Source organism: Oncorhynchus keta, chromosome 24 (assembly GCF_023373465.1).
Source record: "Oncorhynchus keta strain PuntledgeMale-10-30-2019 chromosome 24, Oket_V2, whole genome shotgun sequence".
Lineage (NCBI taxonomy): Eukaryota > Metazoa > Chordata > Actinopteri > Salmoniformes > Salmonidae > Oncorhynchus > Oncorhynchus keta.
In genome coordinates, this window is record NC_068444.1 from 11,992,266 (window position 1) to 12,017,785 (window position 25,520).

The window sequence follows — 25,520 nt, forward strand, 5'->3', positions numbered from 1 at the left end:
GATGCGTCCTGGTCGTGATTTAAACAAGCAGGACTAGTGTAGGGATGCTGTCAGTAAGATGCGTCCTGGTCGTGATTTAAACAAACAGGACTAGTTTAGGGATGCTGTCAGTAAGATGCGTCCTGGTCGTGATTTAAACAAACAGGACTAGTTTAGATGCTGTCCTGGTCGTGATTTAAACAAACAGGACTAGTTTAGGGATGCTGTCAGTAAGATGTGCCTGGTCGGACTTTAGTTTTAGGGATGCTGTCAGTAAGATGTGCCCTGGTCGTGATTTAAACAAACAGGACTAGTTTAGGGATGCTGTCAGTAAGATGTGTCCTGGTCGTGATTTAAACAAACAGGACTAGTTTAGGGATGCTGTCAGTAAGATGTGCCCTGGTCATGATTTAAACAAACAGGACTAGTTTAGGGATGCTGTCAGTAAGATGTGCCCTGGTCGTGATTTAAACAAACAGGACTAGTTTAGGGATGCTGTCAGTAAGATGTGTCCTGGTCGTGATTTAAACAAACAGGACTAGTTTAGGGATGCTGTCAGTAAGATGTGCCCTGGTCGTGATTTAAACAAACAGGACTAGTTTAGGGATGCTGTCAGTAAGATGTGCCCTGGTCGTGATTTAAACAAACTAGGGGACTAAGATTGCCCTGGTCGGGATAGTTTAGGGATGCTGTCAGTAAGATGTGCTGTCTGATGTGCCTGGTGATTTAAACAAACAGGACTAGTTTAGGATGATGCTGTCAGTTTAAGATGTTTAGGGATGCTGTCAGTAAGAGGTGCCCTGGTCATGATTTAAACAAACAGGACTAGTTTAGGGATGCTGTCAGTAAGAGGTGCCCTGGTCTAGTTTAGGGATGCTGTCAGTAAGAGGTGCCCTGGTCATGATTTAAACAAACAGGACTAGTTTAGGGATGCTGTCAGTAAGATGTGCCCTGGTCGTGATTTAAACAAACAGGACTAGTTTAGGGATGCTGTCAGTAAGATGTGCCCTGGTCGTGATTTAAACAAACAGGACTAGTTTAGGGATGCTGTCAGTAAGATGTGCCCTGGTCGTGATTTAAACAAACAGGACTAGTTTAGGGATGCTGTCAGTAAGATGTGCCCTGGTCATGATTTAAACAAACAGGACTAGTTTAGGGATGCTGTCAGTAAGAGGTGCCCTGGTCATGATTTAAACAAACAGGACTAGTTTAGGGATGCTGTCAGTAAGAGGTGCCCCGCCCCACTCTACTTTCTGTACGTTATGACATATAAATAAAGTGTTCTACACATCAATGTGTGTCTCAAGTATTTCTTGGTGCATGAACACACAAACGCACCAAAAGGAATGAGATTATTATGATTTCTTCTTGCACAGTATCAACACACTGGTATTATACGGAATACACTCTGCAATGTGTTATCTTCCCTGTATTTCATACAGTAAATTCAGTGCGTCTTTCTATCCATTGTAGATTGATTTACAGACAAAATGAAACTGGATGAGAACTACATACATATAGAAACAGGTACAAAAACAGGAATATCTATTTTAAAAGGTACAAATCCTTTGTTTCATGTAGTAATGGCATGACAGAAGAACCATAGGATTAATGTTAATTAACTGTTAGTATTTTGTTTGTATGAATGAATTCTTAATCCTATAGTTCTGTCATTTACTATATGAAAATAACACAGAAAATAATCTATATAGAATGCTCTCTGTTCTAAAACCCAGACTCCAGTAGAACCCAGATTCCAGTAGGACCCAGATTCCAGTAGAACCCAGATTCCAGTAGAACCCAGACTCCAGTAGAACCCAGACTCCAGTAGAAGATTGGAGTCCCAGTAGAACCTAGACTCCAGTAGAGCCCAGACTCCAGTAGAAGATTGGAGTCCCAGTAGAACCCAGACTCCAGTAGAGCCCAGACTTCAGTAGAGCCCAGACCCCAGTAGAAGGTTGGAGTCCCAGTAGAGCCAGGACTCCAGTAGAGCCCAGACTCCAGTAGAGCCCAGACTCCAGTAGAGCCCAGACCCCAGTAGAAGGTTGGAATCCCAGTAGAGCCAGGACTCCAGTAGAGCCCAGACCAGTAGAGCCCAGACTCCAGTAGAGCTCAGACTCCAGTAGAGCTCAGACTCCAGTAGAGCTCAGACTCCAGTAGAAGGTTGGAGTCCCAGTAGAGCCCAGACTCCAGTAGAGCCAGGATTCCAGTAGAGCCAGGATTCCAGTAGAGCCAGGACTCCAGTAGAGCCCAGACTCCAGTAGAAGGTTGGAGTCCCAGTAGAGCCAAGACTCCAGTAGAGCCAAGACTCCAGTAGAGCCCAGACTCCAGTAGAGCCAGGACTCCAGTAGAGCCAGGACTCCAGTAGAGCCAGCACTCCAGTAGAGCCAGCACTCCAGTAGAGCCCAGACTCCAGTAGAAGGTTGGAGTACCCGTAGAGCCCAGACTTCAGTAGAGCCCAGACTCCAGTAGAGCGCAGACTCCAGTAGAGCCCAGACTCCAGTAGAGCCCAGACTCCAGTAGAGCCCAGACTCCAGTAGAGCCCAGACTCCAGTAGAGCCAGGACTCCAGTAGAGCCCGGATTCCAGTAGAGCCAGGACTCCAGTAGAGCCCAGACTCCAGTAGAAGGTTGGAGTACCCGTAGAGCCCAGACTCCAGTAGAGCCCAGACTCCAGTAGAGCCAGGATTCCAGTAGAGCCAGGACTCCAGTAGAGCCCAGACTCCAGTAGAAGGTTGGAGTACCCGTAGAGCCCAGACTCCAGTAGAGCCCAGACTCCAGTAGAGCCCGGACTCCAGTAGAGCCAGGACTCCAGTAGAGCCAGGACTCCAGTAGAGCCCAGACTCCAGTAGAAGGTTGGAGTCCCAGTAGAGCCCAGACTCCAGTAGAGCCCAGACACCAGTAGAGCCCAGACTCCAGTAGAGCCAGGACTCCAGTAGAGCCAGCACTCCAGTAGAGCCAGCACTCCAGTAGAGTCCAGACTCCAGTAGAGCCCAGACTCCAGTAGAGCCCAGACTCCAGTAGAAGGTTGGAGTACCCGTAGAGCCCAGACTCCAGTAGAGCCCAGACTCCAGTAGAGCCCAGACTCCAGTAGAGCCCAGACTCCAGTAGAGCCAGGATTCCAGTAGAGCCAGGACTCCAGTAGAGCCAGGACTCCAGTAGAAGGTTGGAGCCAGGAGACTCCAGTAGAGCCCAGACTCCAGTAGAGCCCAGACTCCAGTAGAGCCAGGACTCCAGTAGAGCCAGGACTCCAGTAGAGCCAGGACTCCAGTAGAAGGTTGGAGTCCCAGTAGAGCCCAGACTCCAGTAGAGCCCAGACACCAGTAGAGCCCAGACTCCAGTAGAGCCCAGACTCCAGTAGAGCCCAGACTCCAGTAGAGCCCAGACACCAGTAGAGCCCAGACTCCAGTAGAGCCCAGACTCCAGTAGAGCCCAGACTCCAGTAGAGCCCAGACTCCAGTAGAGCCCAGACTCCAGTAGAGCCCAGACTCCAGTAGAATGTTTTTACACACAGCCAGCCTGTCCAGTGTTCTGTTTATTCTCCGTAATATAGGCCCTTTGAAATGTAGAAATGACTTTACTTTGTGACAAATGTATTACTCAGACAAACTAAAGATATTCCCAACAAATCTTACAAATCCCAAATGGCAAAAAGTAACATACTGTATGACCAGATCACAGAACTAGACCCCCAAATTAATATAGATCAAACAACGACATCTTCTTAAACTTAATGTATGCATAAATCATTATTCGTAACAAATAACAGATTAAGCTACAATTTCGTGCATACAGTATATAACAGTTTTCAAATGCTTTAATTGTATTGAAGATACAGTCCAAGGCGAGTTGGGCTTGAATGCTATGGATAGTTCAGTTCGACAGGTATGACAGGTATGTTCAGTAATCATAGGTCCTGCTAAAACTAAATGTCAAAGGCAATACATCGTCTACAGTACTTAAGATCAATGCTGTGTGTGCTTGGATTTTTACAGCAGAATCAGGGTTCTTCTCTTCCAATTTTGCTGGCTAAATATATCCGTGCCTCACAGCAACCAATCAGAACCAAGGATAACAGGAAGTAGAGCATGGAGCTAATAGGGGATTGGAGGAGGAGATTGGTCATGGTCAGAGATGAGAGGCCTGGGTTGGTCCTCAGTGGACTGGGCTGGCGGGAGGGACACTGTAGGGACAGGAGACATGAAAGACAGGAAGTGAGGAACAACAGTTATTAACACCCAGGATTACAGAGTAGAGAATCATCCCTTTTACTGCAGCAAGAGAGTAAGTTTGGAGATGCCTCTGATTGAAGATGGGTTAAGAGTGAAATGAGACTGATGTGTGAACAAGGCAAGCAGTCGTGCTACAACATAAAATCGACAGAGCATGAAGATTTGGTTCATCTGTTCAGAACATTCATACAGGTATTTACAGGGTACCATTTCAGACCCAGGTTATGGACCCTCGTGAAACCAGACTAGCCAATGACAGTTGATGTGAAAGTAAGAAAGACAGAGTTGACTTGAGAGAAAGCCAGTGAATGAATGCGTGATAGGGTTGGCTGAATGGCAACAGATGCCTCATCTTGTCACTTACGGGGGGGGTCCTGTCATCTCAAAAGCATCCCACTGAAAGGTAAACAGAGTCCTATGGCGTGAACATTCACATCCATCTCAAAGAATAGATAAATAATGTCACTTACTTATTGTAATGTGTCACTTCTTAGTAAACTAACCATCGCCACAGTACTCAAACAGAAATATTTATCACATTACACATTTACATTTGATATAACACATTCTTTACATATAACCAATGTATCTGCTATAGACAGTAAATATTCAAAACAATATTGTCCCATATATGGTTAGTTTTAAGTATTTTTCAAAAAAAAAACTCCAACCAATGTTAGTAATACTAGAGTTAATCTTAGGTCATTATGTCATTCTCTGTTACTCCCCAGAATGCAATTTGTTCAGTACAACAAAACAAAAGAACCAACATAAAAAAAGTCACACGCAAAAACAAAACAAATAGAGGCAAGTAATGCAAGGCACACAAACAGGCATATGACAAACATTACACAATCACACAAACAGGCATATGACACATTCAAACAAACATCACACAAACAGGCATATGACAAACATTACACAAACAGGCATATGACAAACATTACACACACAGGCATATGACACATTCAAACAAACATTACACAAACAGACATATGACACATTACACAAACATTACACAAACAGGCATATGACACATTCAAACAAACATTACACAAACAGACATATGACACATTCAAACAAACATTACACAATCACACACACAGGCATATGACACATTCAAACAAACATTACACACACAGGCATATGACACATTGAAACAAACATTACACAATCACACACACAGGCATATGACACATTCAAACAAACATTACACAATCACACACACAGGCATATGACACATTCAAACAAACATTACACAAATCACAACAACACACAGATTACTGTACAGACAGACACCAGTTAAATGGCACAACAACACCCATTGCAGGGCAGGGCTCACAGGTCAGGTTTACATGCAGTTGGGAGAAGTACCTGTTTGTGAGCAGTAAGAATAACTAGCTGGCTGGCTGGGGTATGGTGGTGGATCAGTATAACTACTGTACTGTAGCCTACAGCGGTATGGTGGTGGATCAGTATAACTACTGTACTGTAGCCTACAGCGGTACGGTGGTGGATCAGTATAACTACTGTACTGTAGCCTACAGCGGTGGATCAGTATAACTACTGTACTGTAGCCTACAGTGGTGGATCAGTATAACTACTGTACTGTAGCCTACAGCGGTATGGTGGTGGATCAGTATAACTACTGTACTGTAGCCTACAGCGGTATGGTGGTGGATCAGTATAACTACTGTACTGTAGCCTACAGCGGTATGGTGGTGGATCAGTATAACTACTGTACTGTAGCCTACAGCGGTATGGTGGTGGATCAGTATAACTACTGTACTGTAGCCTACAGCGGTATGGTGGTGGATCAGTATAACTACTGTACTGTAGCCTACAGCGGTATGGTGGTGGATCAGTATAACTACTGTACTGTAGCCTACAGCGGTATGGTGGTGGATCAGTATAACTACTGTACTGTAGCCTACAGCGGTATGGTGGTGGATCAGTATAACTACTGTACTGTAGCCTACAGCGGTATGGTGGTGGATCAGTATAACTACTGTACTGTAGCCTACAGCGGTATGGTGGTGGATCAGTATAACTACTGTACTGTAGCCTACAGCGGTATGGTGGTGGATCAGTATAACTACTGTACTGTAGCCTACAGCGGTATGGTGGTGGATCAGTATAACTACTGTACTGTAGCCTACAGCGGTATGGTGGTGGATCAGTATAACTACTGTACTGTAGCCTACAGCGGTACAGTGGTGGATCAGTATAACTACTGTACTGTAGCCTACAGCGGTATGGTGGTGGATCAGTATAACTACTGTACTGTAGCCTACAGCGGTATGGTGGTGGATCAGTATAACTACTGTACTGTAGCCTACAGCGGTATGGTGGTGGATCAGTATAACTACTGTACTGTAGCCTACAGCGGTATGGTGGTGGATCAGTATAACTACTGTACTGTAGCCTACAGCGGTATGGTGGTGGATCAGTATAACTACTGTACTGTAGCCTACAGCGGTATGGTGGTGGATCAGTATAACTACTGTACTGTAGCCTACAGCGGTATGGTGGTGGATCAGTATAACTACTGTACTGTAGCTAGCGGTGTGGTGGTGGATCAGTATAACTACTGTACTGTAGCCTACAGCGGTATGGTGGTGGATCAGTATAACTACTGTACTGTAGCCTACAGCGGTATGGTGGTGGATCAGTATAACTACTGTACTGTAGCCTACAGCGGTATGGTGGTGGATCAGTATAACTACTGTACTGTAGCCTACAGCGGTATGGTGGTGGATCAGTATAACTACTGTACTGTAGCCTACTGTACTGTAGCTAGCAGCGGTATGGTGGCGGTATGGTGGTGGATCAGTATAACTACTGTACTGTAGCCTACAGCGGTATGGTGGTGGATCAGTATAACTACTGTACTGTAGCCTACAGCGGTATGGTGGTGGATCAGTATAACTACTGTACTGTAGCCTACAGCGGTATGGTGGTGGATCAGTATAACTACTGTACTGTAGCCTACAGCGGTATGGTGGTGGATCAGTATAACTACTGTACTGTAGCCTACAGCGGTATGGTGGTGGATCAGTATAACTACTGTACTGTAGCCTACAGCGGTATGGTGGTGGATCAGTATAACTACTGTACTGTAGCCTACAGCGGTATGGTGGTGGATCAGTATAACTACTGTACTGTCCGAGCCTACAGCGGTATGGTGGTGGATCAGTATAACTACTGTACTGTAGCCTACAGCGGTATGGTGGTGGATCAGTATAACTACTGTACTGTAGCCTACAGCGGTATGGTGGTGGATCAGTATAACTACTGTACTGTAGCCTACAGCGGTATCAGGTGGTGGATCAGTATAACTACTGTACTGTAGCCTACAGGTGGTGGATCAGTATAACTACTGTACTGTAGCCTACAGCGGTATGGTGGTGGATCAGTATAACTACTGTACTGTAGGTCCTACAGCGGTATGGTGGTGGATCAGTATAACTACTGTACTGTGTCCTACAGCGGTATGGTGGTGGATCAGTATAACTACTGTACTGTAGCCTACAGCGGTATGGTGGTGGATCAGTATAACTACTGTACCCCTGTTCTGGCCTACAGCGGTATGGTGGTGGATCAGTATAACTACTGTACTGTAGCCTACAGCGTAGTTTATGGTGGTGGATCAGTATAACTACTGTACTGTAGCCTACAGCGGTATGGTGGTGGATCAGTATAACTACTGTACTGTAGCCTACAGCGGTATGGTGGTGGATCAGTCCCAACTACTGTACTGTAGCCTACAGCGGTACCTGGTGGTGGATCAGTATAACTACTGTACTGTAGCCTACAGCGGTATGGTGGTGGATCAGTATATCTACTGTACTGTAGCCTACAGCGGTATGCTGGTGGATCGTATATTGTGAACATCTACTGATGTAAGTGGTGGATCAGTATAACTACTGTTCTGTTATAATCCTACAGCGGTATGCCAGTGGTGGATCAGTATAACAGGACTGGTTCCTACTGTAGCCTTCCTAGCGGTATGGTGGTGGAGTTTTTATAACTACCGTACTGTTAGCCTACATTGTTTGCTGTTTGGTGGTGGATCAGTATAGCTACTGTACTGTAGCCTACAGCTGATGGTGGTGGATCAGTATAACTACTTGTACTGTTTGAGACTACAGCGGTATGGTGGTCTGGCATCAGTATAACTCACCACCTCAACTGAAGCCTACAGCGGTATTCCTCCCGGTGGTGGATCAGTATAACTACTGTACAATCACCCCTGTAGCCTACAGCGGAACCTTGGTGGATCCTGTATAACTACTGTACTGTAGCCTAACATTCAGCGGTATGGTGGTGGATCAGCTATAAACTACTGTACTGTAGCCTACAGCGGTATGGTGGTGGATCAGTATAGGCACTTGTCATCTGTACTGTAGCCTACAGCGGTATGGTGGTGGATCAGTATAACTACTGTACTGTAGCCTACAGCGGTATGGTGGTGGATCAGTATAACTACTGTACTGTAGCCTACCAGCGGTATGGTGGTGGATCAGTATAACTACTGTACTGTAGCCTACAGCTGTATGGTGGTGGCATCAGTACTGTAACTACTGTCAGGCTGTAGCCTACAGCGGTATGGTGGTGGATCAGTATAACTACTGTACTGTAGCCTACAGCGGTATGGTGGTGGATCAGTATAACTACTGTACTGTAGCCTACAGCGGTATGGTGGTGGATCAGTATAACTACTGTACTGTAGCCTACAGCGGTATGGTGGTGGATCAGTATAACTACTGTACTGTAGCCTACAGCGGTATGGTGGTGGATCAGTATAACTACTGTACTGTAGCCTACAGCGGTATGGTGGTGGATCAAATGTAAACTGGAATGTACTGTAGCCTACAGCGGTATGGTGGTGGATCAGTATATCTACTGTACTGTAGCCTACAGCGGTATGGTGGTGGATCAGTATAACTACTGTACTGTAGCCTACAGCGGTATGGTGGTGGATCAGTATAACTACTGTACTGTAGCCTACAGCGGTATGGTGGTGGATCAGTATAACTACTGTACTGTAGCCTACAGCGGTATGGTGGTGGATCAGTATAACTACTGTACTGTAGCCTACAGCGGTATGGTGGTGGATCAGTATAACTACTGTACTGTAGCCTACAGCGGTATGGTGGTGGATCAGTATAACTACTGTACTGTAGCCTACAGCGGTATGGTGGTGTATCAGTATAACTACTGTACTGTAGCCTACAGCGGTACGGTGGTGGATCAGTATAACTACTGTACTGTAGCCTACAGCGGTATGGTGGTGGATCAGTATAACTACTGTACTGTAGCCTACAGCGGTACGGTGGTGGATCAGTATAACTACTGTACTGTAGCCTACAGCGGTACGGTGGTGGATCAGTATAACTACTGTACTGTAGCCTACAGCGGTATGGTGGTGGATCAGTATAACTACTGTACTGTAGCCTACAGCGGTATGGTGGTGGATCAGTATAACTACTGTACTGTAGCCTACAGCGGTATGGTGGTGGATCAGTATAACTACTGTACTGTAGCCTACAGCGGTATGGTGGTGGATCAGGAGAGAAGCCGTATAACATTATATTGTAGCCTACAGCAGTATGGTGGTGGATCAGTAAACTACTGTACTGTAGCATGTCTCAAGACTTCAATCCATGTCTCAAGACTTAAACATCCTTCTTTAACCCGTCTCCTCCCCTTCATCTAAACTGATTGAATTGGGTTTAACAGCCTTCACCTGGATTCATCTGGTAAGTCTATGTCATGTTCCTAATATTTTGTACAGTCAGTGAATAGCAGACTATTTAAATCAAATGGGACCTACTGTGCTGTATTAGACTCCATAGAGACATGCAGTGTCCAGACCACCATCCAGGAAGTCACACCAAATATGAAAAGTGGAGGCACTGTATGCATGATAGGTAGTACAGAGGAGGCTTAGGGTGGGAGGCTACTTGTAAGAGGGGAGGCTTAGGGTGGGATGCTTAGGGTGGGAGGCTACTTGTAAGAGGGGAGGCTTAGGGTGGGAGGCTACGGGTGGGAGGCTACTTGTAAGAGGGGAGGCTTAGGGTGGGATGCTTAGGGTGGGAGGCTACTTGTAGAGGGGAGGCTTAGGGGTGAGATGCTTAACTACTGGTGGGAGGCTACTTGTAAGAGGGGAGGCTTAGGGTGGGATGCTTAGGGTGGGAGGCTACTTGTAAGAGGGGAGGCTTAGGGTGAGATGCTTAGGGTGGGATGCTTAGGGTGGGAGGCTACTTGTAAGAGGAGGCTTAGGGTGGGAGGCTACGGGTGGGAGGCTACTTGTAAGAGGAGGCTTAGGGTGGGAGGCTACGGGTGGGAGGCTACTTGTAAGAGGGGAGGCTTAGGGTGGGAGGCTACGGGTGGGAGGCTACTTGTAAGAGGGATGCTTAGGGTGGGAGGCTTATCAGGGTGGGAGGCTACTTGTAAGAGGGGAGGCTTAGGGTGGGAGGCAGTATAACTTGTAAGAGGGGAGGCTTAGGGTGGGAGGCTACTTGTAAGAGGGGAGGCTTAGGGTGGGATGCTTATAGGGTGGGAGGCTACTTGTAAGATGGGAGGCTTAGGGTGGGAGGCTACTTGTAAGAGGAGGCTTAGGGTGGGAGGCTACTACTGTAAGAGGGAGGCTTAGGGGTGGGAGGCTACTTGTAAGAGGGGAGGCTTAGGGTGGGTGGTTACTTGTAAGAGGGGAGGCTTAGGGTGGGTGACTACTTGTAAGAGGGGAGGCTTAGGGTGGGTGACTACTTTTAACTGGCACTACTTCTACTAAAGATGGGAGGTTTAGGGTGGGTGACTACTTTTGGTAACTAGCACTACTTCTACTAAAGATGGGAGGTTTAGGGTGGATGACTACTTTTAACTAGGGACTACTTCTACTAAAGATGGGAGGTTTAGGGTGGATGATTACTTTTAACTAGCACTACTTCTACTAAAGATGGGAGGTTTAGGGTGGGTGACTACTTTTAACTAGCACTACTTCTACTAAAGATGGGAGGTTTAGGGTGGGTGACTACTTGTAAGAGGGGAGGTTTAGGGTGGGAGGCTACTTGTAAGAGGAGGCTTAGGGTGGGAGGCTACTTGTAAGAGGGGAGGCTTAGGGTGGGAGGCTACGGGTGGGAGGCTACTTGTAAGAGGGGAGGCTTAGGGTGGGAGGCTACGGGTGGGAGGCTACTTGTAAGAGGGGAGGCTTAGGGTGGGAGGCTACGGGTGGGAGGCTACTTGTAAGATGGGATGCTTAGGGTGGGAGGCTTAGGGTGGGAGGCTACTTGTAAGAGGGGAGGCTTAGGGTGGGAGGCTACTTGTAAGAGGGGAGGCTTAGGGTGGGAGGCTACTTGTAAGAGGGGAGGCTTAGGGTGGGATGCTTATAGGGTGGGAGGCTACTTGTAAGATGGGAGGCTTAGGGTGGGAGGCTACTTGTAAGATGGGAGGCTTAGGGTGGGAGGCTACTTGTAAGAGGGGAGGCTTAGGGAGGCTACTTGTAAGATGGGAGGCTTAGGGTGGGAGGCTACTTGTAAGAGGGAGGCTTAGGGTGGGAGGCTACGGGTGGGAGGCTACTTGTAAGATGGGATGCTTAGGGTGGGAGGCTTAGGGTGGGAGGCTACTTGTAAGAGGGGAGGCTTAGGGTGGGAGGCTACTTGTAAGAGGGGAGGCTTAGGGTGGGATGCTTATAGGGTGGGAGGCTACTTGTAAGATGGGAGGCTTAGGGTGGGAGGCTACTTGTAAGAGGGGAGGCTTAGGGTGGGAGGCTACTTGTAAGAGGGGAGGCTTAGGGTGGGTGACTACTTGTAAGAGGGGAGGCTTAGGGTGGGAGGCTACTTGTAAGAGGGGAGGCTTAGGGTGGGAGGCTACTTGTAAGAGGGGAGGCTTAGGGTGGGTGACTACTTGTAAGAGGGGAGGCTTAGGGTGGGTGACTACTTTTAACTGGCACTACTTCTACTAAAGATGGGAGGTTTTAGGGTGGGTGACTACTTTTAACTAGCACTACTTCTACTAAAGATGGGAGGTTTAGGGTGGGTGACTACTTTTAACTAGCACTACTTCTACTAAAGATGGGAGGTTTAGGGTGGGTGACTACTTTTAACTGGCACTACTTCTACTAAAGATGGGAGGTTTAGGGTGGGTGACTACTTTTAACTAGCACTACTTCTACTAAAGATGGGAGGTTTAGGGTGGGTGACTACTTTTAACTAGCACTACTTCTACTAAAGATGGGAGGTTTAGGGTGGGTGACTACTTTTAACTGGCACTACTTCTACTAAAGATGGGAGGTTTAGGGTGGGTGACTACTTTTAACTAGCACTACTTCTACTAAAGATGGGAGGTTTAGGGTGGGTGACTACTTTTAACTGGCACTACTTCTACTAAAGATGGGAGGTTTAGGGTGGGTGACTACTTTTAACTGGCACTACTTCTACTAAAGATGGGAGGTTTAGGGTGGGTGACTACTTTTAACTGGCACTACTTCTACTAAAGATGGGAGGTTTAGGGTGGGTGACTACTTTTAACTAGCACTACTTCTACTAAAGATGGGAGGTTTAGGGTGGGTGACTACTTTTAACTGGCACTACTTCTACTAAAGATGGGAGGTTTAGGGTGGGTGACTACTTTTAACTGGCACTACTTCTACTAAAGATGGGAGGTTTAGGGTGGGTGACTACTTTTAACTGGCACTACTTCTACTAAAGATGGGAGGTTTAGGGTGGGTGACTACTTTTAACTGTCACTACTTCTACTAAAGATGGGAGGTTTAGGGTGGGTGACTACTTGTAAGAGGGGAGGTTTAGGGTGGGTGACTACTTGTAAGAGGGGAGGTTTAGGGTGGGTGACTACATTTAACTGGCACTACTTCTACTAAAGATGGGAGGGAGTGTGAACACAAAGTAATTTATCGTGACAATAGTAGATAAGATTTTTTTTGAGCATTTAAATGAAGGTTTAGACCCGTTTATAATTAGTTGATCCCCATGTATCTATAACTACTTTATTGCAATAGAGTAATTTCATGAGCCTATAGCTAGGTTTCTATCCAATTGGCGACAGTTTTTCATGTGAATATTTTTAAAATCCTCATAAAAACATGAACATTTTCCCATCACCAATGCATTTCTATCAAACCGACGAGTCTGTGTGTGATGATATACTGAGACAGTGCTGGCTAGCCTACATTATGAGATTATTATGGATGAGAGATTATTTTAATTATTCAAAATGGCAGCCAAGCATCAATCATCATTTCACCAGAATAGGACCTTCGCTATTTATTGGAAAGTAGCATGAAGCTCATCACCGTGCCCTTTCACCAACCCATTAAATCACAGCTTATTTAATCTGTAGCCTGATAAACTGCCTTCCCGATTTGTGAGAGGACCACACAACATATCATCATAAATACAACAGAGCTCTGAACTGAAGAAATATTTATTCCGCTTTTCCTCTATAGTAGAAGGTCCACGTACATTTGAGGTCATTTTTCAACATTACAACTGTTTTGGTACCCCCCGCCAAATCATGCACAGCAATAATTCTCTGTTCATCACTCAGATTGATCTTTACAACAAAACATTTGCATTGTTGCGAAAACAAAATGACAAATAGAACAATCATATACAGTATATATGTAGATTATACAGTGCATTCTGAAAGTATTCATACCCATTGACTTTTTCCACATTTTGTTACGTTACAGCCTTGTTCTACAATTAATTAAATTAATGTTTTTCCTAAAAAATCTACACACAATACCCCATAATGACATCACAATGCTCCATGATGACAAAGCGAAACCCGATTTTTAGAAGCCACACCTCAGTAAAAAGCATGACAGCCCGTTTGGAGTTTGCCAAAGGGCACTTAAAGGACTGACTATGAGAAACAAGATTCTCTGGTCTGATGAAACCAAGATTGAACTCTTTGGCCTAAATGCCAAGCGTCATGTCTGGAGGAAACCTAACACCATCCCTACGGTGAAGCATGGTGGTGGCAGCAACATACTGTGGGGATGTTTTTAGGGACTGGAAGACTAGTCAGGTTCACCTTCCAACTGGACAATGACCCTAAGCACACCAAGACAATGCAAGAGTATCTTCGGGACATGTCTCTAAATGTCCTTTAGTGACCCAGCCTGAGCCCGGATTTGAACCCGATCGGACATCTTTGGAAAGACCTGAAAATAGCTGTGTATCGACGCTCCCCATTCAACCTGACAGAGGTTGAGAGGATCTGCAGAGAAGATTAGGAGAAAGTCCCCAAATACAGGTGTGCCTTGTGGAGCCAAGAAGACTCAATGCTGTACTCACTGCCAACGGTGCATCAACAAAGTAAAAGGGCCAAGATACTTACGTAAATGTAATATTAATTTTTTACATGAATTATTACTATAAAAACCTGATTTTGTAACGTCACAAAATGTGGAAATGTCAATGGATCTAAATACTCTCCGAAGGCACTGTATGTATGCATGCAGGTATGTATGTACGGTGCCTTGCACAAGTATTCATCCCCTTTGTTTTTTTTCATATTTTGTTACATTACAATGTGTCATTTAAATGGACTTCTATTTGAATTTCATGTAATGGACATAACACAAAATAGTCCAAATTGGTGAAGTAAATTCTTTTTTAAATTTATTTCTTTTTTTTAATAAAAAAAATCCTAAAAAGTAAAACACCCCTTTGCTGTGAAGCCCCTAAATAAGATCTGGTGCAACCAATTACCTTCAGAAGTCACACAATTAGTTAAATAAAGTCCACCTGTGTGCAATCTAAGTGTCACATGATCAGTCACATAATCCCAGTATATATACACCTGTTCTGAAAGGCCCTAGAGTCTGCAACACCACTAAGCAAGCGGCACAACCAAACAAGCGGCACTATGAAGACCAAGGAGCTCTCCAAACAGGTCAGGGATAAAGTTGTGGAGAAGTACAGATCAGGGTTGTGTTATAAAAACATATCAGACATTTTGAACATCAAGGGGCATCATTAAATCCAATCTTAAAAAATATGGCATCACAATAAACCTGCCAAGAGAGGGCCACCCACCAAAACTCACAGATCAGGCAAGGAGGGCATTAATCAGAGAGGCAACAAAGAGACCAAAGATAACCCTGAAGGAGCTGCAAAGCTCCACAGCGGAGATCGGAGTATATGTCCATAGGACCTCTTTAAGCCGTACACTCCAAACAGCTGGGCTTTACAGAAGAATGGCCAGGAGAAAAAAAACATTGCTTAAAGAAAACAATAAGCAAACATGTTTGGTGTTCGCCAAAAGGCATGTGGGGGACTCCCCAAACATATGGAAGAACGTACTCTGGTCAGATGAGACTAAAATTTAGCTTTTTCGCCTTCTGGCGCAAACCCAACACTTCTCATCACCCCGAGAACATCATCCCCACATCATGTTGTTTGGATGTTTTTCATCGGCAAGGACAACTGGTTAGAATTGAAGGAATGATGGATGGCGCTAAATACAGGGAAATTATTGAGGGAAACCTGTTTCAGTCTTCCAGAGATTTGAGACTGGGATGGAGGTTCACCTTCCAGCAGGACAATGAACCTAAGCATACTGCTAAAGCAACACTCGAGTAGTTTAAGGGAAAACATTTAAATGTCTTGGAATGGCCAAAGACCAGACTTCAATCCCATTGAGAATTTTTGGTCTGACTTAAATATTGCTTTACACCAGCAGAACCCATCCACCTTGAAGGAGCAGTGTCTAGATGTGCCAAGCTTATAGAAACATACCAAGAAACTTGCAGCTGTAATTGCTGCAAAAGGTGGCTCTAGAAAGTATTGACTTTGAGGGGGTGAATAGTTATGCACGCTCAAGTTTTGTTTTGGCTTATTTCTTGTGTTTCATAATAAAACATATTTAGCATCTTCAAAGTGGTAGGCATATGTCGTAAATCAAACGATACACACCCCCCCCCCCCATGTTGTAAGGCAACAAAATAGGAAAAATAACAAGGGGGTGAATACTTAAGCAAGCCACTGTATGTATGTGTGTGTGTGTGTGTATATATATATACACACACACATACATATACACACACACACAACCTTTCAAAAGTTTGGGGTCACTTAGAAATGTCCCTGTTTTTGAAAGAAAAGCTATTTTTTAGTCCATTAAAATTATATCAGCAATTGATCAGAAATACAGTGAAGACATTATTAATGTTGTAAATGACTATTGTAGCTGGAAACGGCTGATTTTGTAATGGAATATCTACATAGGTGAACAGAGGCCCATTGTCAACCAACACTCCTGTATTCCAATGGCACGCTGTGTTAGCTAATCCAGGTTTATCATTGTATAAGGCTAATTGATCATTATAAAACCCTTTTGCAATTATGTTAGCACAGCTGAAAACTGTTGTCCGGATTAAAGAAGCAATAAAACTGGCCTTATTTAGACTAGTTGAGTATCTGGAGCATCAGCATTTGTGGGTTCGATTACAGGCTCAAAATGGCCAGAAACAAAGAACTTTCTACTGAAACGCTTCAGGAGTGATGCTTGCTGATAATGGGCCTCTGTACGCCTATGTAAATATTCCTTTTTTTAAAAGCTATATAAAATATCAGCCGTTTCCAGCTACAGTATTCATTTACAACATTAACAATTTCTACACTGTTTTTCTGATCAATTAGATACAATTTTAAAATGGACAAAAATGTTTAGCTTTTCTTTCAAAAATAAGGACATTTCTAAGTGACCCCAAACCTTTGAACGGTAATGTATATCAAACGACGATGTGGCAGTCTGAATACTCCAACCGTGGCCTTTTTCAAGAGGAGAAAGAAGCATTGGCAGCTTCTGGTCGTAGTAACTCGGAGCGCTTTTGTCTCTATATTTAACACAGACAGAGAAGGGGGTTGGCAAAGCTAGGGGAAGAGAGGAGTTTGGTCACACACAAACAGAGAGACGGTGCAGGAAAGAGACAGCAAAGAAGACACCATTTTGTTTGTGGCGGGAATGAGTTTTGGGCTGTAAATGTCACTTACTCTTCTCTTTGGCAAGTTGTAATAATTGGCTCAATCTAATAGGATTTCAAGGGAGATTCAAAGATAGAATTTCTGATTTAGACAGGACTAGTTATTGACGAACATACAGACAAGCAGACAAGACTGGCGTCTTTCTTTATTCAGCACATAGAAATAACAGACATGTTTAATCCTGCCTCACCTATCATGCTTTTCCCCCCATTTCCTTTATTTTAATACAAAGACTAAAAGTACAAGAAGGCTGAATGAAGTCACAATAACAAATCAACTCCTGTCCTTTTTTTCCGAGGACGCACAGTTGTTCATTTCATATGTGCTGCAAATATGTCACAATAGCAAGAGTTACAGTACATGTGACAAAATGCTATTTATTACAACGCTCTAAATGGCTATTGATCCAATTATTGCCATAATTTGCAGTTGTGCTGTTGGCAAATGGATGACTGATGACTCCTTTAAGGGTATCTCATCCATTCATTCACTCCAACATACAGTATATGTGTGCAGATCAGAATGACCTGTTATTTCTGTGATATATGGTAATTACGCAACGGTTAGATTGAATGGTTTATAGCTAGCAAACATTTATTGACGTTAGTCACAACTCATCTTCCTATTGAATGCACAGCAAGAGAGGCACGGTGTAGTCACAATTATGGCATCCAGGCAGCACTGATTGGAGGGGATGAGAACAGAGGCTGTTGCTTTGGCAACATGGTTTCCACACCATGAAATGTAGCACCTTTGTTGTGGGATGGCCGAGGTGCACAGGCTATCAGTCGTTTCTTCTTTCATGCATGAATGCCTGAACAGTAATCCTACTCAGAGCCTCACAACTCTTTCTTTCAGGGATGGTTGTTTTCTCCGTTCAGCCTTGTGTATATTTATATTAAAAAGACACACACAAAAAAAAAGATATTCAGAAATCCACAAGCATTTGATTATCAGAGTAAAAGTCTTTCACACAGCCTGTCAGGTGACCTCTGACATCATAAAACATGACTTTGTGGCTAATAATAACAGCAAGATGTTTACAGAGAATGTCACAAATCATACAGAGTATTGGGTCTTTAAGGTGCGTTTTGATCAACTGATAATCAATAGAGATATACTATATCATATATTAAATCATATATTTTACTTTATGGTACATTAATGTACAGCACACAGTCATGGTCATCCATTCATTGGGTGGATGCCCCCCCCCAATAAGTTATAATAATGAGAAAAGAAAAAAAAACATTTACATTTATTGAAGTTATTTCACTGCGTGTGATACACACACGCCTCTCATTTGAAGAGGAACGTTAAGATGTTATCAGAAGAATCTCACAGTCTATAAAGTAAAGTTATTCTCTTACGGATAAGAAGACCCAGTATAGTTAACTTGACATTTGTTTTGATAATTCATTATCATCTGTACATGACTAAAACAATCCCCTTTGGATTACCATTTTGATTTACAATGATATTATAAATACTTCAACCTTCAATCTGGTGTAGAATGTTAAAGATTTTTATTTTAAATTATTTTTACTATTTTATTATATATATATATATGTTTACAGAGGAATAAATCCCCATTGAATAGAAAAGACATATACATGCATGAAAGACAAGCAAAATATTTTTCATCCTCAGTCCATCATTCCAATGATTTGGATGGTGCCAGGATGGTGTCGGTCCAATAGCGGTGAGTGCTGGTTCCACCAGTGCTTGGCCCGGGAACTTCCCAGTAGTGTGAAAGTACCAGGTGAGAGAGGCAGGAAGGAACGGAAGATAGAGGATAGACAAGGCTTTCCCTTGGTGGAATTGGGCAGGGGGTAGACAAGGCTTTCCCCTGGTGGAATGGGGGGGGGGGTAGACAAGGCTTTCCCTTGGTGGAATTGGGAAGGGGGTAGACAAGGCTTTTTCCCTTGGTGGAATTGTGGGGGGTAGACAAGGCTTTCCCTTGGTGGAATTGGGAAGGGGGTAGACAAGGCTTTCCCTTGGTGGAATTGGGAAGGGGGTAGACAAGGCCTTCCCTTGGTGGAATTGGGAAGGGGGTAGACAAGGCTTTCCCTTGGTGGAATTGGGGGTAGACAAGGCTTTCCCTTGGTGGAATTGGGGGTAGACTGGTAAGCGCCGGAGGAGAGGGGAATGTTGTGGTGGGTTAGAGAGAGGAGGGTGAGGGTTAGATAGAGGGGAGGGGTGAGGGTTAGAGTGACTGGTGAGGAGGGCGGATGATGAGGGATTGCTGAGGTGCCTGGCAGTCAGTAAGTCTTATTGCAGCAGCAGCAAGCCGAGTCTGTGTCTGTCTGTCTGTCTGTCCCTTCTCACACTGTAGAAATCAATTTCGTAATTGTTCCCCCATCGGAACTGTGGAACAAAGAGAAGGAGAAGCTTCCAGGTATCTACAGTATATAGGCACTCAGAGAAACAACAGTGGAGCAACACAACCACAGCCAAAAACACTTGGCCAATCAACAGGCATTTAGTTTGGCCAATCAACAGGCATTTAGTTTGGCCAATCAACAGGCATTTAGTTTGGCCAATCAACAGGCATTTAGTTTGGCCAATCAACAGGCATTTAGTTTGGCCAATCAACAGGCATTTAGTTTGGCCAATCAACAGGCATTTAGTTTGGCCAATTTTGGCACAGGGTCCCATGTTGCTGGCTCCGTCTGAACATTCCTTTCATCCATTCATGATGAGTATTTGAAGATCATAGTATTTCATACAGTTAAGATAACCCTTTCCCCAGATATATAAAAGGAGAATACCATAAAATGCTAATTTCATGTCTTCAATCTCATTTCTCTGATATGCTACGACAAATGAACTGACAGCCTTTTCACATTCAACGTTTACTGCAGACCAGACTTCAAATAGCATAGAAAACACCTGCTATATGAACCCAGGTCTAGTGTACTGTAGCCTAAATACATGGACCCAGGTCTAGTGTACTGTAGCCTAAATACATGGACCCAGGTCTAGTGTACTGTAGCCTAAATACATGGACCCAGGTCTAGTGTACTGTAGCCTAAATACATGGACCCAGGTCTAGTGTACTGTAGCCTAAATACATGGACCCAGGTCTAGTGTACTGTAGCCTAAATACATGGACCCAGGTCTAGTGTACTGTAGCCTAAATACATGGACCCAGGTCTAGTGTACTGTAGCCTAAATACATGGACCCAGGTCTAGTGTACTGTAGCCTAAATACATGGACACAGGTCTAGTGTACTGTAGCCTAAATACATGGACCCAGGTCTAGTGTACTGTAGCCTAAATACATGGACCCAGGTCTAGTGTACTGTAGCCTAAATACATGGACCCAGGTCTAGTGTACTGTAGCCTAAATACATGGACCCAGGTCTAGTGTACTGTAGCCTAAATACATGGACACAGGTCTAGTGTACTGTAGCCTAAATACATGGACCCAGGTCTAGTGTACTGTAGCCTAAATACATGGACCCAGGTCTAGTGTACTGTAGCCTAAATACATGGACCCAGGTCTAGTGTACTGTAGCCTAAATACATGGACCCAGGTCTAGTGTACTGTAGCCTAAATACATGGACACAGGTCTAGTGTACTGTAGCCTAAATACATGGACCCAGGTCTAGTGTACTGTAGCCTAAATACATGGACCCAGGTCTAGTGTACTGTAGCCTAAATACATGGACCCAGGTCTAGTGTACTGTAGCCTAAATACATGGACCCAGGTCTAGTGTACTGTAGCCTAAATACATGGACCCAGGTCTAGTGTACTGTAGCCTAAATACATGGACCCAGGTCTAGTGTACTGTAGCCTAAATACATGGACCCAGGTCTAGTGTACTGTAGCCTAAATACATGGACACAGGTCTAGTGTACTGTAGCCTAAATACATGGACCCAGGTCTAGTGTACTGTAGCCTAAATACATGGACCCAGGTCTAGTGTACTGTAGCCTAAATACATGGACCCAGGTCTAGTGTACTGTAGCCTAAATACATGGACCCAGGTCTAGTGTACTGTAGCCTAAATACATGGACCCAGGTCTAGTGTACTGTAGCCTAAATACATGGACCCAGGTCTAGTGTACTGTAGCCTAAATACATGGACCCAGGTCTAGTGTACTGTAGCCTAAATACATGGACCCAGGTCTAGTGTACTGTAGCCTAAATACATGGACCCAGGTCTAGTGTACTGTAGCCTAAATACATGGACCCAGGTCTAGTGTACTGTAGCCTAAATACATGGACCCAGGTCTAGTGTACTGTAGCCTAAATACATGGACCCAGGTCTAGTGTACTGTAGCCTAAATACATGGACCCAGGTCTAGTGTACTGTAGCCTAAATACATGGACCCAGGTCTAGTGTACTGTAGCCTAAATACATGGACCCAGGTCTAGTGTACTGTAGCCTAAATACATGGACCCAGGTCTAGTGTACTGTAGCCTAAATACATGGACCCAGGTCTAGTGTACTGTAGCCTAAATACATGGACCCAGGTCTAGTGTACTGTAGCCTAAATACATGGACCCAGGTCTAGTGTACTGTAGCCTAAATACATGGACCCAGGTCTAGTGTACTGTAGCCTAAATACATGGACACAGGTCTAGTGTACTGTAGCCTAAATACATGGACCCAGGTCTAGTGTACTGTAGCCTAAATACATGGACCCAGGTCTAGTGTACTGTAGCCTAAATACATGGACACAGGTCTAGTGTACTGTAGCCTAAATACATGGACACAGGTCTAGTGTACTGTAGCCTAAATACATGGACCCAGGTCTAGTGTACTGTAGCCTAAATACATGGACCCAGGTCTAGTGTACTGTAGCCTAAATACATGGACCCAGGTCTAGTGTACTGTAGCCTAAATACATGGACCCAGGTCTAGTGTACTGTAGCCTAAATACATGGACCCAGGTCTAGTGTACTGTAGCCTAAATACATGGACCCAGGTCTAGTGTACTGTAGCCTAAATACATGGACCCAGGTCTAGTGTACTGTAGCCTAAATACATGGACACAGGTCTAGTGTACTGTAGCCTAAATACATGGACCCAGGTCTAGTGTACTGTAGCCTAAATACATGGACCCAGGTCTAGTGTACTGTAGCCTAAATACATGGACCCAGGTCTAGTGTACTGTAGCCTAAATACATGGACCCAGGTCTAGTGTACTGTAGCCTAAATACATGGACCCAGGTCTAGTGTACTGTAGCCTAAATACATGGACCCAGGTCTAGTGTACTGTAGCCTAAATACATGGACACAGGTCTAGTGTACTGTAGCCTAAATACATGGACCCAGGTCTAGTGTACTGTAGCCTAAATACATGGACACAGGTCTAGTGTACTGTAGCCTAAATACATGGACACAGGTCTAGTGTACTGTAGCCTAAATACATGGACCCAGGTCTAGTGTACTGTAGCCTAAATACATGGACCCAGGTCTAGTGTACTGTAGCCTAAATACATGGACACAGGTCTAGTGTACTGTAGCCTAAATACATGGACCCAGGTCTAGTGTACTGTAGCCTAAATACATGGACCCAGGTCTAGTGTACTGTAGCCTAAATACATGGACACAGGTCTAGTGTACTGTAGCCTAAATACATGGACCCAGGTCTAGTGTACTGTAGCCTAAATACATGGACCCAGAGCATGGTGTGGGCAGCAGAGCAGAAGGGATAGTAGCAATACTATGGAGGGTAAGTAGCTAGGAGGGGAGTGTTCAAGCCCTTTTTGGGGGGTGCTTTTCCCTGAAATCAAATGTACAATAGCCTAAATGAAACGTAACGATAAAAAGCAAAGAGCAACAAATATGTTTCAAAGTAATAAGATAAAACACAGAGGAAAAATAGGAACGGCCCCCTAGGAACGGTATAAGGTGATTCCCATTGGTCCAACATGGGTTTGAGGTGGACCGACATTGGGTTTTTGGGCAAAATCAACCTTTCTGTCCCACATGATGTCACATAATCATGATAATATCATAGCTAGGTCTCGTCATCAAATAAATAAATACATCAAAATCAGGGGGGGAAAAAATGGAGACGCACCAAAAATAAACCATTAAAATGACATGGCAACTGACAACAACTAAAAACCTGATATGTCCTTGTTTGTAGTTCGATAGTTTATGTTGGAGCTCCTATCAGGGGAATACTGGTTAAGGACATTATTGTAGTGTCTGCAAGTCCATGAAATCATATCCGATCTATCTAGTCTGGTGCTACCCGGCAAAACCTTATCAATTCAGTATCACAACTGAGTATTTTTTTTATCTATAGAGAAAACAATAAGTGTGCCTTACCTCTTCGGAAAACGTTGCTCATACTGTTCAAGTCCTTGCTGTGGAGACAAAGAAAAAACAAACACTTTTTAGTCATCAGCACTTTTGTGTCACACTAGAAAGTTGATAATACATGATAATAGTACTGCTTGACTGGCAATCCAAAACTGTATCAATTGAATTGCTGGAGATATTGTCAGTAGTAGTTTGTGGTCGTATCTGGCGTCTTTAATTGTTTAATAGTCACATTTACAGGGTTGCAGGTGTGATTACTGTATATTACTGTATATGTATATATTGCACTCAATACCATCTACTGTATCTTGCCTATGCCGCTCTGTACCATCACTCATTCATAGATCTTTATGTACATGTTCTTTATCCCTTTACACTTGTGTGTGTGTGTATAAGGTAGTAGTTTTGGAATTGTTAGCTAGATTACTTGTTGGTTATTACTGCATTGTCGGAACTAGAAGCACAAGCATTTCGCTACCCTCGCATTAACATCTGCTAACCATGTGTATGTGACAAATAACATTTGATTTGATTTGATTGTAGGGTACAGGGTAAATCGTAGGTGCCGAGCTCCAAACATGCAGGACCAATGAAATAAAACAAGGAACATTTAAAAAAAAAAATCTGTATAGCACTATATACACACACACACACACACACACACACACACACACACACACACACACACACACACACACACACACACACACACACACACACACACACACACACAACACACACACACACCTGTAGTAGTGACAATTAAATACTGTAAATGTCCATTGGGATGGTTGAGGGGTAATTGGTATTTTATTAGGATCCCCATTAGCTGTTGCGAAAGTAGCAGCTACTCTTTCTGTGGTCCACACAAAACAGGAAACAATACAGAACATTAATAAGACAAGAACAACTCAGGGACTGAACAACATTAAATCTAAAAATGGCACACAGCCACACAAATATATACACGCACATAATATCTAGGTCAAGGCGAGGCGATGTACCGTGAGACGTTGTTTTGTCTGTTGTTTGAAACCAGGTGTGCTGTTCATTTGAGTAAAATGAGATGGAATGGAATTCCGTACAATAATGACTCTATATTTATTGTACCTTTATTTAACTAGACAAGTCAGTTAAGAACAAATTCTTATTTTCATGACGGCCTAGGAACAGTGGGTTAACTGCCTGTTCAGGGGCAGAACGACAGATTTGTACCTTGTCAGCTCGAGGGTTTGAACTAGTCCAAAGCCACTCTAACCACTTGGCTACTCTGCCGCCCCTATAATACTGGACTGGAAATGTCCTGGCGGGGTAAGTGTGTGTACATTTAACATTTACATTTAAGTCATTTAGCAGACGCTCTTATCCAGAGCGACTTACAAATTGGTGCATTCACCTTATGACATCCAGTGGAACAGCCACTTTACAATTGTGCATCTAAAACTTTTCCTTGTTTGTAGTGAGAAGGATTACTTTATCCTATCCTAGGTATTCTTAAAGAGGTTTTCAGGTGTCTCTGGAAGGTGGTGATTGACTCCGCTGTCCTGGTGCGTACCCGTGAAAGTTTGTTCCACAACTGGGGGCCAGAGCAGCGAACAGTTTTGACTGGGCTGACCTCTTCGGGAACTGCTTCTCAGTGGTAGGGAGGCGAGCAGGCCAGAGGTGGATGAACGCAGTGCCCTTGTTTGGGTGTAGGGCCTGATCAGAGCCTGGAGGTACTGAGGTGCCGTTCACACACAGCTCCGTAGGCGAGCACCATGGTCTTGTAGCAGATGCAAAACTTCAACTGGAAGCCAGTGGAGATATTGTCGGAGGAGCGGGGTGACGTGAGAGAACTTTTAAGGTTGAACACCAGACATGGGGGTGCAGGGATGATTGCAGGGGTTTAATGGCACAGGCAGGGAGCCCAGCCAAAGCATGCAGTAATCCAGACGGGAGATGACAAGTGCCTGGAACATTTAACCTGCGCCGCTTCCTATCTGAGGCAGGGTCACTATACTCACGGAT

General features: G+C 44.2%; 1 protein-coding gene and 2 long non-coding RNA genes across 61 annotated transcripts in view; 2 read left to right on the forward strand and 1 right to left on the reverse strand.

The window, feature by feature from the left end:
* The window catches only part of LOC127911370 (uncharacterized), a 2,442-nt gene extending 1,169 nt beyond the window's left edge, over window positions 1-1,273 (forward strand). For 4 of the 12 annotated variants that reach the window (XR_008078090.1, XR_008078092.1, XR_008078094.1 and 1 more), the window contains 4 exons: window positions 1-150; window positions 236-601; window positions 775-831; window positions 869-1,273. The exon at window positions 1-150 is cut by the window's left edge. This is a non-coding gene — a long non-coding RNA (uncharacterized LOC127911370). The other 8 variants (XR_008078089.1, XR_008078093.1, XR_008078095.1 and 5 more) reach the window with 8 other exon arrangements.
* A 3,300-nt stretch (window positions 1,274-4,573) lies between these two features.
* The window catches only part of LOC118380866 (brain-specific angiogenesis inhibitor 1-associated protein 2-like), a 150,445-nt gene continuing 129,498 nt past the window's right edge, over window positions 4,574-25,520 (reverse strand). For 5 of the 6 annotated variants that reach the window (XM_052477703.1, XM_052477700.1, XM_052477702.1 and 2 more), the window contains 2 exons: window positions 23,520-23,557; window positions 19,151-19,592 (listed from right to left, as the gene is read on the reverse strand). In XM_052477703.1, the coding sequence (XP_052333663.1) occupies window positions 19,550-19,592; window positions 23,520-23,557 (81 nt within the window). In that variant the 3' untranslated portion in view covers window positions 19,151-19,549. Of the gene's footprint in view, window positions 4,606-19,150; window positions 19,593-23,519; window positions 23,558-25,520 lie in introns of those variants that run through there. The other variant, XM_052477701.1, reaches the window with a different exon arrangement.
* Window positions 20,357-23,560, forward strand: LOC127911371 (uncharacterized). 43 transcript variants are annotated; one of them, XR_008078118.1, is made up of 9 exons: window positions 20,382-20,449; window positions 20,520-20,624; window positions 20,695-20,799; window positions 20,975-21,079; window positions 21,710-21,954; window positions 22,165-22,269; window positions 22,480-22,584; window positions 22,655-22,794; window positions 22,865-23,560. It is a non-coding gene; the product is annotated as an uncharacterized LOC127911371 (long non-coding RNA). The 43 variants fall into 43 exon arrangements; XR_008078103.1 differs by having other exon boundaries at window positions 22,165-22,234; window positions 22,375-22,584; XR_008078111.1 differs by having other exon boundaries at window positions 22,165-22,234; window positions 22,410-22,584.